The following is a 14,404-nucleotide window of genomic DNA, read 5'->3' on the forward strand; positions in this document are numbered from 1 at the left end:
GTGGAATTGGTAATAATTTCAAGTCAATAATTTACGGGACAACGTTTCTATCAAGCATTTCATCGAATAAGAAATGTGCTTGTGAACGAACAGTCTGACGCTTCCTTGTTTTTGTAGCGATACGACAATAACACACCATAACTGACGCCCTATGTGTAATAATATGCAATGAATAATGGATCTAGCAAAATATAATATTGGACTTTATTGTCGTTATTTTTTTGTACGAAGATGAAATTGAGTTTGAAATTGACAAAATCCCATAGGAACCTTCTGCTCTAGAATTTCCAATATTTTTTAGCAACAAATTTTATATACATCTTTCCGAAATAAGCTGACATGTGTAAATCCCATGTTCATGCGGATATCATCTTGTAGATGATATGATGATGTATGTCCACAGAATCCAAGTGCTTTAAGGGAACGAATAAACTAATCGATATATGTTTAGTTCAGTGTGCTTTGCGTTATGTCTTTTAAAATTGAACACACACAGATCCAAGCTTTAAGCTCAAGCGTTAACCGTACGTGTGTTCCAGCAGGGCTTTTTCGCTGCTGTCAGTTTGCAATGTTTCGCGACTTACAATATTACACTTACTGTTTTATCGTCAGTTCATATAGATTAAGGATGCAGATGGATGTTAATCCATATATTAGAGTTAGAATCACATGTATTCAAAACCAATAATTACCATATATGGATATCAATTATACTATTTTTGTTTTTTTTAATATGGCCAACGAAATCTCAACTTTTATATCATTCAAAGCTCTAAATATGTAGTTTTGAGCACAACAGTGTTTAACCGTTCAATCACACAAATATATCGATTGTAAATCATGTATGGGTATTTTTGCATGCACGCTGTGCGCACACAGTATTTGGTCGAGACAAGACTTGGCAGTTAATGCTTGTGTCTGGAGTAGTTGATACAGGAAACTCTCACTCCAGCCCAGGCCAATTAGCTGGCAGCCGAAGTGACCAGAGCCAGCGGTCAGTATAATGTGCTATTTACAAGTCTACTCACTGACCATGTTATTTACAACGGGATTTCGGTCATTCATGTCGAAGTATAACACTAAACCATTTGCATCTCGGGGGCAAGCGAAGTGGCAATGGGTCTACCATGCTATTAGGAAGACTGATAGTTTGTTTTCTTCATAAATTGTCACTGGAGTGGAAAGAATGAGAAATTGTTATTGCTTGGGATATTTCCCCGAACACAGAGAGTCACTGTCAGTCCCAGACAGTTGTGAAATTTGCAAGCGTTGATAGCACGCGTGAAATATGCATGCTAGTGTACATTTCATGTTTATTTCCATTAACACGTCGTAAGTTACTGAATGCATAATATGCTTACTAGACAAATTTATTTACCTACTTGGAAATATGAAATATTGAGTAAACATTTACACAGGTTAAACGCTGAGTGAAAGAATTATAGTTGGGTTAATAAATAAATGTGTATTTCATATTCGTCAAAATATGTCAATGATATAGTTTGCATAGTTCGATCCTGACCTATAACGGTTAATAGGCATATAAACGAGATAATATGTAATTAGGATACAATTACTTTGCATAACATTTAAGTGTATTAACATTTTAATCAGGGACTGTCACAACACAAAATAGTACAAAATATGGATCACGATAATAATCATACATTAATTCGTTGAACACACACATCATGAAACCGCTATTACACTAACTTGACTACTCAGTAACGTTGGACGACAAGTAGAACTATAAACTGATTGTTTACGGGCAGAGATAAAGAGTTTTTGAGGGTAGAATTAAGAAGGATGAGAATTAAAAGAATCATGAAACACGCAGTAGTGTGTCTTGTTGATAAAGGGAGGAGAGGTTGCCTTCGTATGGATTAGGCGGGGTCGAACTGAGTCTAGGCTAAACACTGTCACCTCATATACGATGTCTCTCGGGAGATACCACGCCCCTTTTAATGAACGTCTACCTTCATTCAAACATTTGCAATTTACAACCTATATATCATGTTTGAAATGAACAAGCAAACCAAAGTTGTAATTTATTACCACATGCCCAGACAGATTTGTTGATTTGAAGAGAGTAATACTTCGCAAGACCTTGAAGAATCTGCCTTGGGTATTTATTCATTACTTTAAGACTTTAGTCCCGTGATATTGCTGTATGACGAGAGTCTTTTGACAATCTACCTGCCTTTCATCATCAAATTTCTTTGCCGTTTTCGTAGTCATTGCTTTTTGGTATATCTAAGTTATTTAATTTTCTCGGCAATTTTTATCAGCACAAAAATATCAGCACTAGTTAGCCTTATTAGATATGTAGTAATATACGCATTTTATCATAAAATTACTTTGTCACAATTTATTTAAATCTGTCCAGAATAGTCAAATAAATATGTGCATACGAACATTTATAATGTCACTGGGGCTTATAGTAACCCTTGTACGAGTGCATTTAAAATAACCAAAACATGCGCTTGGATATTTACATCTATTTGTCTACGTGCACACTATATCCTATTTTATCTCGTTCTGTTGTTAGGGCAGGTCTTTGCTTGTAGACTAGGACAAGCAGCGGTTCATTGTGTTGCCCGACGTGAGGCTTACCCGTGTCATCACGTAAAACGCCTTGTAAATACATTAACGACATGTCCTCCAAGCCTTCTCTAGATCAACCAATAGTGAAATAATTACAAAGAGTAGAGTTAATTAATAGTACCCTTTAAATAGTTTTTTTTATGTTTCCGAACAAACTAAAACCTAAATTAAACTATTAAAAAGAAAATGCGAAATGACAAACCCTTTTTTCCTATCAGATATCGTTGGGTAGGAAATTTGTTAACAAATAAGAACTTTATTATTTTCTCTATTCCCCACTGTGTTACGGTAACTAGTGACCATAAATATCGGTTTATTTCGACAAACATTAGTGCTTATTGCGTCTACGATGATCAACCCCTCATATCGTTATATTGCAAATTTCTATGTATACCCAACAACAATGGAGCAGGATGTTCAACTGCTAGTTTGTTAATAGCACAATGTCTGTGAGATGTTGCTTAGAATTGACACCGCCCTTTGTTATTGAACGTATGAGACGTGAATAGGCCATAAAAGAGGTACGATGGACTAGGGAGGCAATTCTCTCAATTTGAAGAGCTATATAGGGCCAATGGAGCGATTAGCCGTGCCATTATCTGACCGGCATACACAACGTAAAACAGCAGGTTTATATTTAAGAGTAAAGGAAAACATGGACCAAGATTCGAACCAAAGTTTCGAACCAAGAACCCGTTTTGGTTTTAATTTATTTTGTTGTTCGTTTAGGCGCCGATGTAGTAAGAGCAGGACATGCCTACCCTTTTCACGAGCCGCTGGTATCGTGACCGATTTTCGGTGATCAATGCATATAATTTATTATTTTGTCTTTTACGCAAAGTCTGTTTCCGCAGATAATCGAGACTGATTATTCTCTGTCGTTGACGTTTTATATTCTTGGGACATTTCCGAAGGAACTGGACATACCAGCGTCATTTTACTTTCAGTTATAGAACTGTTGTTTTCACTTTAATGTGTACTGTTTAAAAATAGATTCCCCGCTTCTACCTACATTCACACTTCATATAACACAATTACATTGTATAAATATTTTAAGTCTTTTTTTAAAAAAAATACATCATAATGATTCAAAATCATTGCCTATTTAAACCGTGTTTTAGATAAATACCTATATAAAAAAAAATAAAATGGTACTTTCTGAAAACTAAAATATCATTTTACCGGATTAATGATGATCGAAACGGATAAAAAGCTCTAACTTATAGATATACATTATTGATATGATTAAACACCCGAACGACGTGGAATAGATACTTTATCAAGCGTGGTATCACTATGGATGGAAGATTCCGCAACATTAATGAAACCACAGCGTATGTATAATCTATTATCACAGTGCATACGTTAGTTATGCACCACTGAATTCCTCGGATGTCTTCAAATTATGTTATTTTATTTATGAAATAATGTATATATGAACGTTCGACGTCATTACACAGTCTGTAATTCGGCGTACGATCTATCAACCTTTCATATGATATCTTAAATATGGCCGGTTTATTACATATTATATTTGACGAAATGTCGTGTGATTGAATAATTTTGAATAATTTTGAATAAGCGCCTTTCCAGTTTGATAACGGCTCTTCGTGTACCATTAAATACTTGTAATGATCTGCGTTTTATCCGCACGCATGGGTTCCAGTAATGATTTCGGTATGGATCATCCATCAAAGAGCGGTAGTATGAGCATAATACCTTCAACAGATACAAGAGCCACCTTATATGGCAAAAAGATTACGAAGAACCCACGAACAATAACATAAATGGGAGACTGAAGAAATTGTTTATAATGTGTCTCTGTTACTGAAACACAACTCATCAAACACGTGAATACTACGCTAATTCACTGACAGTTTAAAACCCCTTTAAACCAGCCAATACTTTTATCCACAATATACTAGTTAAAATGACCTTTTCTTTACTTTCATAGTAATATGAAAATGAAATATACTGTTTAAATGTTATTTACTGTAAAAGATAATCTCATTAGTCATGTATGAACTGGCATCTGCTGTAGTAAAAAATGACGTCATTCAAATCTACATATTCACCATAATTAACTAACATACAACCATACGTCATATTATTTTATTTATATCATAAATAAATCACAAAACCATTTTACAGAATGCTGTTTGACATGTACTTGAACATGGTGTAAATATATATAGAAGAATGCATTTTTCGTGTTAATTTAATTTTTAATTTTTAATTAATTTTTCTTTTATAAGGATGAAAATGATAAAATTCGCACACTAAATGTACATCTTGTCCTTACATTCTATGTTGATGTGCGTTTGTACAAATATCGAACACCAAGACTTTGAATCGTTGATGAAATTATACCATCTGTATTCAGATAATTATGTGTGGTGACACCTTGTATTTGGCTCATGTCCCTGTGCATATTTCGTTTTATGTAACATTTTCAGAGTAATTTTCAATTGTAATGTGGATATTTTCACTTCAATAAGAAGCTGTCGCCATACACTGATCCGTGTGTAATGTTGAGAAACAGGTACACATCAGGTTAAACTTCATCTGTGCATTGAATACAGTTCCTGCAAAATATGGTCTTCCATATTTGAAATATGACACGCAGTACATGCGGACGGCATGACGAATTGAGCACGTTTGATTCATATATACCTTAACGGAAGTGATTTCGAAGAATTATTTGATCCATCATTTTGTGCGTGAATATGTAAATTATCGCTGGAAATGTATAGCTCATGAGGTTCTTAAATCTTGTTGCATCATCGACAGTATCATCGATCACTTAATATTCAAACTCATTATTTTTATATATTTAATCACTTCATATGAATTTAGAGTATTTATTCGCACCGAATGAGAAGATGATTTTCACAATAAATACTCTTTCTTTGCAGAGCAGATTTATTCATATATCTTTGATAAACGGAATCCAGATGATTATTCAGTCTTCAGCCTTTTCCCTATGGGTAATTGTCCAGAATACCAAGTGTCTGTTTTTTTAGGTTGAAAACTGAAAAGGAAACAAGATATGTTTTAGTCAGCCGGCACCACAGGCCCTGAGAAACATCTTAAATGAGTTACAGAAGCGGAACACGTCCATTCACAGATGTCGAGATGAACAAATACGTGTCTATTTCAAGATGTCTTACCCCTCAAAATGCTCATTCTGGTATGTGTACAATGCGCTTTAAGTGATCAGTCATGTTTTACCTGATTTCAAAATGACCCACGTTTAACAAAAGTGTTTTTTGTCACTTTACACTCAGTTACATGATAGAGTTCAAACATATTGCAACTACACCACAACAATGACCGCACGAATGTAATTGATCATGATTCTCAAGGGATGAAATTGATCACTCACTCATTTCACTCGGTGAAATTGATAACTCTACGGACAGTTATTCGCATGCTCTCTGGGCTGTGAAATAGACCTTTTTGCTTGCTTCATGTCAGTAATTGTGTCCGGGGTCACGTGGTTATAATCCATCTCACTGAAATCAATATCGCGTCTATTTCACTGTTACTTCACACGTTTAAATTATTCGCAGTATCTATGACGTGAAATTGACAATTAAGAGCATGCAGATGAAAATAAGAGGTTTAAACTGAACACTACCCAGGGTTATTTGTTTCATACAAGTGCATATATTAATTAGATTTATTTTAAATGGGAAATTTTAGAAAATGAACAATTTCGAAATTTGAAAATATGCTAATTTATATCATTTTAATGAAATCAGAAGTTACAAGCCACATGTATGGACCTAGTTGTTTGTGTAATTCCTCAACCGACACCAATTATATTGGTAATGATTATCGAAATTAATTACCTGATTAAAATATTAATGTTTTTTAAGAGAAAGAAATAAAGTCAAAACTATGTATCCTGCGGTTTAGAAAGCTATAAAAAGTTTTATTTCAGAAATATAATGTGCTAAAACGTGATTCATATTTTTCACTGATACAGTCCTTTGAGAAAGGTGTACGTCTTTAACAGGGAAAGTGTAATGTGATATTTCAACGTGAAAACGAAGGACAAAAAGTCACGTGTTCTAAAAGTTGAGTCACTGAAATCCTAGGAGGGGGTTTTGAGGGGAGGGGGGGGGGGGGGGGGGGCGCCTTTTACCACGTGTGCTGTTATCGCATGGCGTTTTAATTCCCACCCCCTGGACAATAAAAAAAACATTTAATTATCTTCACTTATACTTCACGAATAGTAAAATAAACGTTAGCGAATTCCGTTATCCCTAAAATATTGATCCAGATTATCACCTATTTCGGTTAACGTGCAATTGTTACTGAGACCTGTCCATTATATGCAGTGCAAACCGTTAATCCGGACAATATGAACCCAGTAAAATGGTTCTCACTAACACACATCCGGATAAATGAACCATTTGGACAGTGTTATGTTCAAATAACTGTTCTCAGACGCAATAGGTCGGAAGACGGAATGTGTAACGGTGTCTGGTTTAACGGGGGTTTGCTCTGTATGTAGACGACCCTACTATTACTCCCCCGGAATGCGTGATGTCCGCACTAACATATATCTCAGACACTTACAGCACCAGTAGCTGGTGTTCTTGGTTGCATGACACCTATTCACAATAAATCATTGTCACACACCATCATCTGATATACGTGCCGGGTGCTGCAGACAAGGGGGAGTTTCAATGCTTGACTACGCTTAATCCTGCCGGGTTACCTATTATGCAAACGAGTGACGACTGGGGATTTTAACAGCCGTGTGAAACCCAGTTTTGTGCTGCGACTTGTTGTGTGGGGCAATCAATACGGTGTGTTTAATTATACGTGTGAATAAATCGTGTTAATAATCGCACATATTTAATCTACTTTTCAAAATCAGTATTATATGTGCCACATAGTGAGAGCGTGTCTTATGTGTTTCCCTTAATATTAGATCCATAAAGTTACTTGGTTAAATTCTGTGTGAGTTATCTATCCCGCTATAGCTATATACGACTACCCTAGCATCGACTTCTGCATATCTGATATATACCTACTTCACTGGTCACTGAAGTGCCTATGATTCGGAGTCCTCGTGGGATGTGTTCTTGTAAGTTAGTTTTTAACGGTTAATTTTATCGCAGCATCCCAGGAGTCCAAGAATATTCTTCATGGTTCCATAATGCTGATGTATCTTAATGGTGAGTACAATCGCTTCGCTGCAGAACAAATGGTTTATTCATCCAAAGACTGGTGTTCAGTTGTTATGTGGATACGGAGGTTCTGTTGTAAGTGTGCGACAGGATCATGGTCTTGAGAACATTTGCGGACTGTTATAATACGTGTCTTGATTGACTTCATTGTTCTTTTTTGTCCTCGTTGCGCTTGAAAACATCCTCACTATCATCCTATCATTGGCACCATCAACGTCGCCAAAGCCATTAATAGAAGCACCGTTTAAACAACCATCACTTGCAGCAGCCACGTCATTACCACCTCCACTGTCACTAGAATGACTGACTACCATAAAACAACAAACACAAACAGTATCACCATCATCAAAATCATCACCATCACTATCATGACCATCATAAATTCCACAACGGACACAAACAACATTACCGTCACAATCATCACCATCACCATCACTATCATGACCATCATAAACTCCACAACAGACACAAACAACATTACCGTCACAACCATCACCATCACCATCACCATCATAAACTCCACAACAGACACAAACACCACCACCGTCACAATCATCACCATCACCGCCACCATCACTATCATGACCATCACAAACTCCACAACAGACACAAACAACACTACCGTCACAATCATCACCATCACCATCACCATCACCATCACTATCATAAACTCCACAACAGACACAAACAACATTACCGTCACAACCATCACCATCACCATCATAAACTCCAAAACAGACACAAACAGTATCACGATCATCACAATCATCACCGTCACCATCACCATCATGACTATCCTTAACTCCACAACAGACACAAACACCACCACCGTCACAATCATCACCATCATCATCCCTACCATGACCATCATAAACTCCACAACAAAAACAAACAACACTACCGTCACAATCATCACCATCACCGTCACTATAATCACCATCACAAACTCCACAACAGACAAGAACAACACTACCGTCACGATTTTCACCATCACCACCACTAGCATAACAACCACAAACACTACAACCGACACAAACAGCACTACCGTCACAATCATCACCATCACCATCGCTATCATGACTATTATAAACTCCACAACCGACACAAACAACACTACCGTCACAATCATCACCATCACCGTCACCATCACTATCATGACCATCATAAACTCCACAACAGACACAAACAACACTACCGTCACAATCATCACCAACACCATCACTATCACAAACTCCACAACAGACAAAAACAACATTACCGTCACAATCATCACCATCACCGTCACCATCACTATCATGACCATCACAAACTCCACAACAGACACAAACAACACTACCGTCACAATCATCACCATCACCATCACCATCACCATCACTATCATAAACTCCACAACAGACACAAACAACATTACCGTCACAACCATCACCATCACCATCATAAACTCCAAAACAGACACAAACAGTATCACGATCATCACAATCATCACCGTCACCATCACCATCATGACTATCCTTAACTCCACAACAGACACAAACACCACCACCGTCACAATCATCACCATCATCATCCCTACCATGACCATCATAAACTCCACAACAAAAACAAACAACACTACCGTCACAATCATCACCATCACCGTCACTATAATCACCATCACAAACTCCACAACAGACAAGAACAACACTACCGTCACGATTTTCACCATCACCACCACTAGCATAACAACCACAAACACTACAACCGACACAAACAGCACTACCGTCACAATCATCACCATCACCATCGCTATCATGACTATTATAAACTCCACAACCGACACAAACAACACTACCGTCACAATCATCACCATCACCGTCACCATCACTATCATGACCATCATAAACTCCACAACAGACACAAACAACACTACCGTCACAATCATCACCAACACCATCACTATCACAAACTCCACAACAGACAAAAACAACATTACCGTCACAATCATCACCATCACCGTCACCATCACTATCATGACCATCATAAACGCCACAACAGACACAAACACCACCACCGTCACAATCATCACCATCACCATCACCATCACTATCATAAACTCCACAACAGACACAAACAACATTACCGTCACAACCATCACCATCACCATCATAAATTCCAAAACAGACACAAACAGAATCACAATCATCACAATCATCACCGTCACCATCACCATCATGACTATCCTTAACTCCACAACAGACACAAACACCACCACGGTCACAATCATCACCATCATCATCCCTACCATGACCATCATAAACTCCACAACAAAAACAAACAACACTACCGTCACAATCATCACCATCACCGTCACTATAATCACCATCACAAACTCCACAACAGACAAGAACAACACCACCGTCACAATCATCACCATCACCGTCACTATTATCACCATCATAAACTCCACAACAGACACAAACAACACTACCGTCACAATCATCACCATCACCATGACTATCATGACTATTATAAACTCCACAACAGACACAAACAACACTACCGTCACAATCATCACCATCACCGTCACCATCACTAGCATGACCATCATAAACTCCACAACAGACACAAACAACACTACCGTCACAATCATCACCAACACCATCACTATCATAAACTCCACAACGGACACAAACACCACCACCGTCACAATCATCACCATCACCGTCACCATCACTAGCATGACCATCATAAACTCCACAACAGACACAAACAACACTACCGTCACAATCATCACCATCACCGTCACTATCATGACCATCATAAACTCCACAACAGACACAAACAACACTACCGTCACAATCATCACCATCACCATCACTATCATGACCATCACAAACTCCACAACAGACACAAACAACACTACCGTCACGATTTTCACCATCACCACCACTAGCATAACAACCACAAACACTACAACAGACACAAACAGCACTACCGTTACAATCATCACCATCATCATCACCACAAGCATAACACCACACTTACACCACTACCATCGTCAGGTACACCACCATTGCATCACGTCACTGACACCACATCGCTATCACATCATCAACATCATCACATAAGCATTATCAACATTAGAACAACATCGTCACCCACATTAACTTCCCCCACACCCAAAACCCCTCCTCCCTCTTCGAAATCGGAAGAAGCTACGATTAAAAATTAGATACTTGCATCAATTCAGTAATTTTACGCAGCACGACAAGTATAAAACCTATTGCCACACGGCACGACAAATGAAAACCTGTTGTCACCCAGACGTGCTGAGTAATCCTATTACCACCCAGCAGGACAAGACTCAGACATGAGATGTGAATTAAACCTATTGCCACCCAACACGGCAAGTGTAAGTCTAATGCCACCCAACACGGCAAGTGTAAGTCTAATGACACCCAACACGGCAAGTGTTAGTCTAATTCCACTCAGCACGGCAGGTATAAAACCTATTGCCACATAGCACGACAAGTGTAAACTTATTGCTACCCAACACGGCAAGTGTAAACCTCTTGCCACCCAACACGGCAAGTGTAAGTCTAATGCCACCCAACACGGCAAGTGTAAGTCTAATGTCACCCAGCACGGCAAGTATAACTCTAATGCCACCAAACACGGCAAGTGTAAGTCCAATGCCACACAGCACGGCAGGTATAAACCCTATTGCCACCCAGCACGACAAGTGTAACTCTAATGCCACCAAACACGGCAAGTGTAAGTCTAATGTCACCCAGCATGGCAAGTGTTAGTCCAATGCCACACAGCACGGAAGGTATAAAACCTATTGCCACATAGCACGACAAGTATAAAACCTACTGCCACCCATCGCTGCAAGTGTAAACTTATTGCTACCCAAAACGGCAAGTGTAAACCTCTTGCCGTCCAACACGGCAAGTGTAAGTCTAATGCCACCCAACACGGCAAGTGTAAGTCTAATGTCACCCAACACGGCAAGTGTAAATCTAATATCACCCAGCACGGCAACGGCAAGTGTAAGTCTAATGTCACCCAACACGTCAAGTGTGTGTGTGTGTGTGTGTGTGTGTGTGTGTGTGTGTGTGTGTGTGTGTGTGTGTGTTGTGTGTGTGTGTGTTGTGTGTGTGTGTGTGTTTTGTGTGTGTGTGTGTGTGTGTGTGTGTGTGTGTGTGTGTGTGTGTGTGTGTGTGTGTGTGTGTGTGTGTGTGTGTGTGTGTGTGTGTGTACTGATTATCCTCTTTTGAACCAAAACTTCATCTTACTCATTTACCTTCCCAAGTGAGACCGCCTCATCTGTTGCAAATTTAAAGCTGCGCAGAAGGATTCTACCTAACTAAAATCTTTTCACAAGACTGTATGACAAGAGGGATGACTTCAACGTTCCAATAGTCAACTTTCCCTTTGTGTTTAACAATATTTCAGCAACTAAAGCATTTGGTGTCCACATTTTACAACTTTTGAGATACAATTGAGCGTGCTCTTTCATCGAAAATTTCAAAGACAGTTATTCGTCTCTTGCACAATAGTTGTTTGATCAGGGTTATTTAAGACATTTAAGAGTGAGTGAGTGAGTGAGCGAGTATAGTTTTACGCCGCTTTTAGCAATATACCAGCAATATCACGGCAGGGGAAACCAGAAATGGGCTTCACACATTGTACCCATGTCGGGAATCGAACCCGGGATTTCGGCGTGACGAGCGAACGCTTTAACCACTAGGCTACCCGACCGCCCAAGACATTTAAGACATTTAAGACCACAGCAAAATATTTAAAAACGTTTAGGGTAAATATATGGATTAAATTTATATATATGACGCATCGGTAACCAAACTGATACCCGATGCAATCCCCTATGTTGACTTGTACCATGTGTTCCCGAGCTTTTTGTTCGAGTGAACAATTGAATCGCCTTTGCATGTGTTTGTTACGAGAGCCTCTTTTTGCGTAGGATATGCTCACCTTTTCGCAAACACCTAGTATCATCACTATTTGATGGTGATTGTGGTCGGAATTGTATAATGGACTATTGTGATCTAGAAAATGTTTTTGTCTCTTTTATTAAACTATTAAGTCAGTGTCCGCGTCTTCAAGGAACGTTTTTATAGTGAACGGAATGTTGAAGGAACATGTACGGGATGTACCAAGTCAGTGATCACGCCTTCAACGCAATATGTATATGATAAACTGGTAAAATGAAAAAGTGTTCACGTCTCAAAGCAAATGTATATGGTACACGAAATAAGTCATCAAGTCACAAGGATGTGTATATGATTAAATGAGCCAGTGATAACGTCGTCAGGGAAAATGTATATGATTTACAGAGTCAGGTATATTATATATGGTAAACTTAGTCATTGTTCACTTCTTCAAGACAAGTTAAAATAGTGAACTGAATATGTTTTAACGTCTTCAAGGCAAATGGATATGGTAAATTGATTAGGTTTCCACGTCTTCAAATGATGTGTTTATGATACACAGAGTCAGGTATACTGTATATGGTAAATTAGTCATTGTTCACTTCTTCAAGACAAATTAAAATAGTGAACTGAATAAGTTTTAACGTCTTCAAGGCAAATGGATATGGTAAATTGATTAGGTTTCCACGTCTTCAAATGATGTGTATATGATACACAGAGTCAGGTATACTGAATATGGTACACTTAGTCATTGTACACTTCTTCAAAGCAAATGTATATTGTAAACTGAATAAGTTTTCACGTCTTCAAGGCAAATGGATATGGTAAATTGAATAGGCCACGTCTTCAAGTGATGTCTATGTGATACACTGCGGTATTGTTTACGTCTTCCAGACAAATGTATGTGGTAAAACGAATAAGTGGTCGCGTCTTCAAGATACATGTATATGATAAACTGAGTCAATGATGATGCCTTCAAGTAACATAACCATATGCATATGTCAACACACAAAACGTTTATTTCATCTCAAGGGTGGATTCATTTCATATTTTGTCCTAACATTAAAGGTTAATAGGTTCATCATTATTCGCTACACTTATTTTTGTCTGTCTTCCTTTATTCTCTGAACCAGGTGCTTTGACAAACCTCCGTTGATGAAATCATATGTCCATTTCTTCCGAATGCAGGCGCATTACCAACAGACTTGACCTTTTCAGATTGTTGTATGAAGTGAAACAAATACATGTAGTTGTTACAATAGTCTAGAAGAAACGTTATGTAAAATAGCGTGTAATGTTCGGAAAGGCATCATTTCGCATTTTAGAAAACTTAAAATGCCAATTCTTAGTTTGTTATAACTATTTTTTGGTACTTGCATAAAAAATAAATTGTAACTTGTAATTACACGCTAAAAGATTATTTAACAAAAATATTATTAGAAAACACTATAATGACCATCCATGTAAGTAAACTAGTAGTAATTAAACAGTGAACAGGGCTTAAAGCAGTCATAACGATCTTGATGAATATGAATATAATTCCCGATCATTCGAACAGAATTCAAATATAAAGTCAGCATTCATAAACGTTGCGATAAGCTATTACTCGAGGGGTGGGGCGGTCGGGTAGCCTAGTGGTTAAAGCGCCGAAGACCCGGGTTCGAA

At 38.0% G+C, this 14,404-nt stretch overlaps 1 protein-coding gene across 1 annotated transcript; it reads left to right on the plus strand.

The window, feature by feature from the left end:
- The first annotated feature begins 8,176 nt into the window (after window positions 1-8,176).
- Window positions 8,177-10,915, plus strand: LOC125372273 (uncharacterized threonine-rich GPI-anchored glycoprotein PJ4664.02-like). Its single transcript, XM_048381586.1, has 2 exons — window positions 8,177-8,555; window positions 10,188-10,915. The coding sequence occupies exons 1-2, from the start codon at window positions 8,177-8,179 to the stop codon at window positions 10,913-10,915; spliced, it is 1,107 nt and encodes a 368-aa protein (XP_048237543.1).
- Window positions 10,916-14,404: the final 3,489 nt, after the last annotated feature.

This window comes from Haliotis rufescens, unplaced genomic scaffold (genome assembly GCF_023055435.1).
Source record: "Haliotis rufescens isolate VD_foot unplaced genomic scaffold, xgHalRufe1.0.p SCAF_4, whole genome shotgun sequence".
Lineage (NCBI taxonomy): Eukaryota > Metazoa > Mollusca > Gastropoda > Lepetellida > Haliotidae > Haliotis > Haliotis rufescens.

Bases quoted from the DNA above. Each gene is read 5' to 3' on its own strand.
- LOC125372273 (XM_048381586.1), top strand. From the start codon at position 8,177: ATGACCATCATAAATTCCACAACGGACACAAACAACATTACCGTCACA. The intron at 8,556-10,187 runs GTATCACGATCA...ACTCCACAACAG, and splicing joins CTCCAAAACAGACACAAACA to ACAAGAACAACACCACCGTC.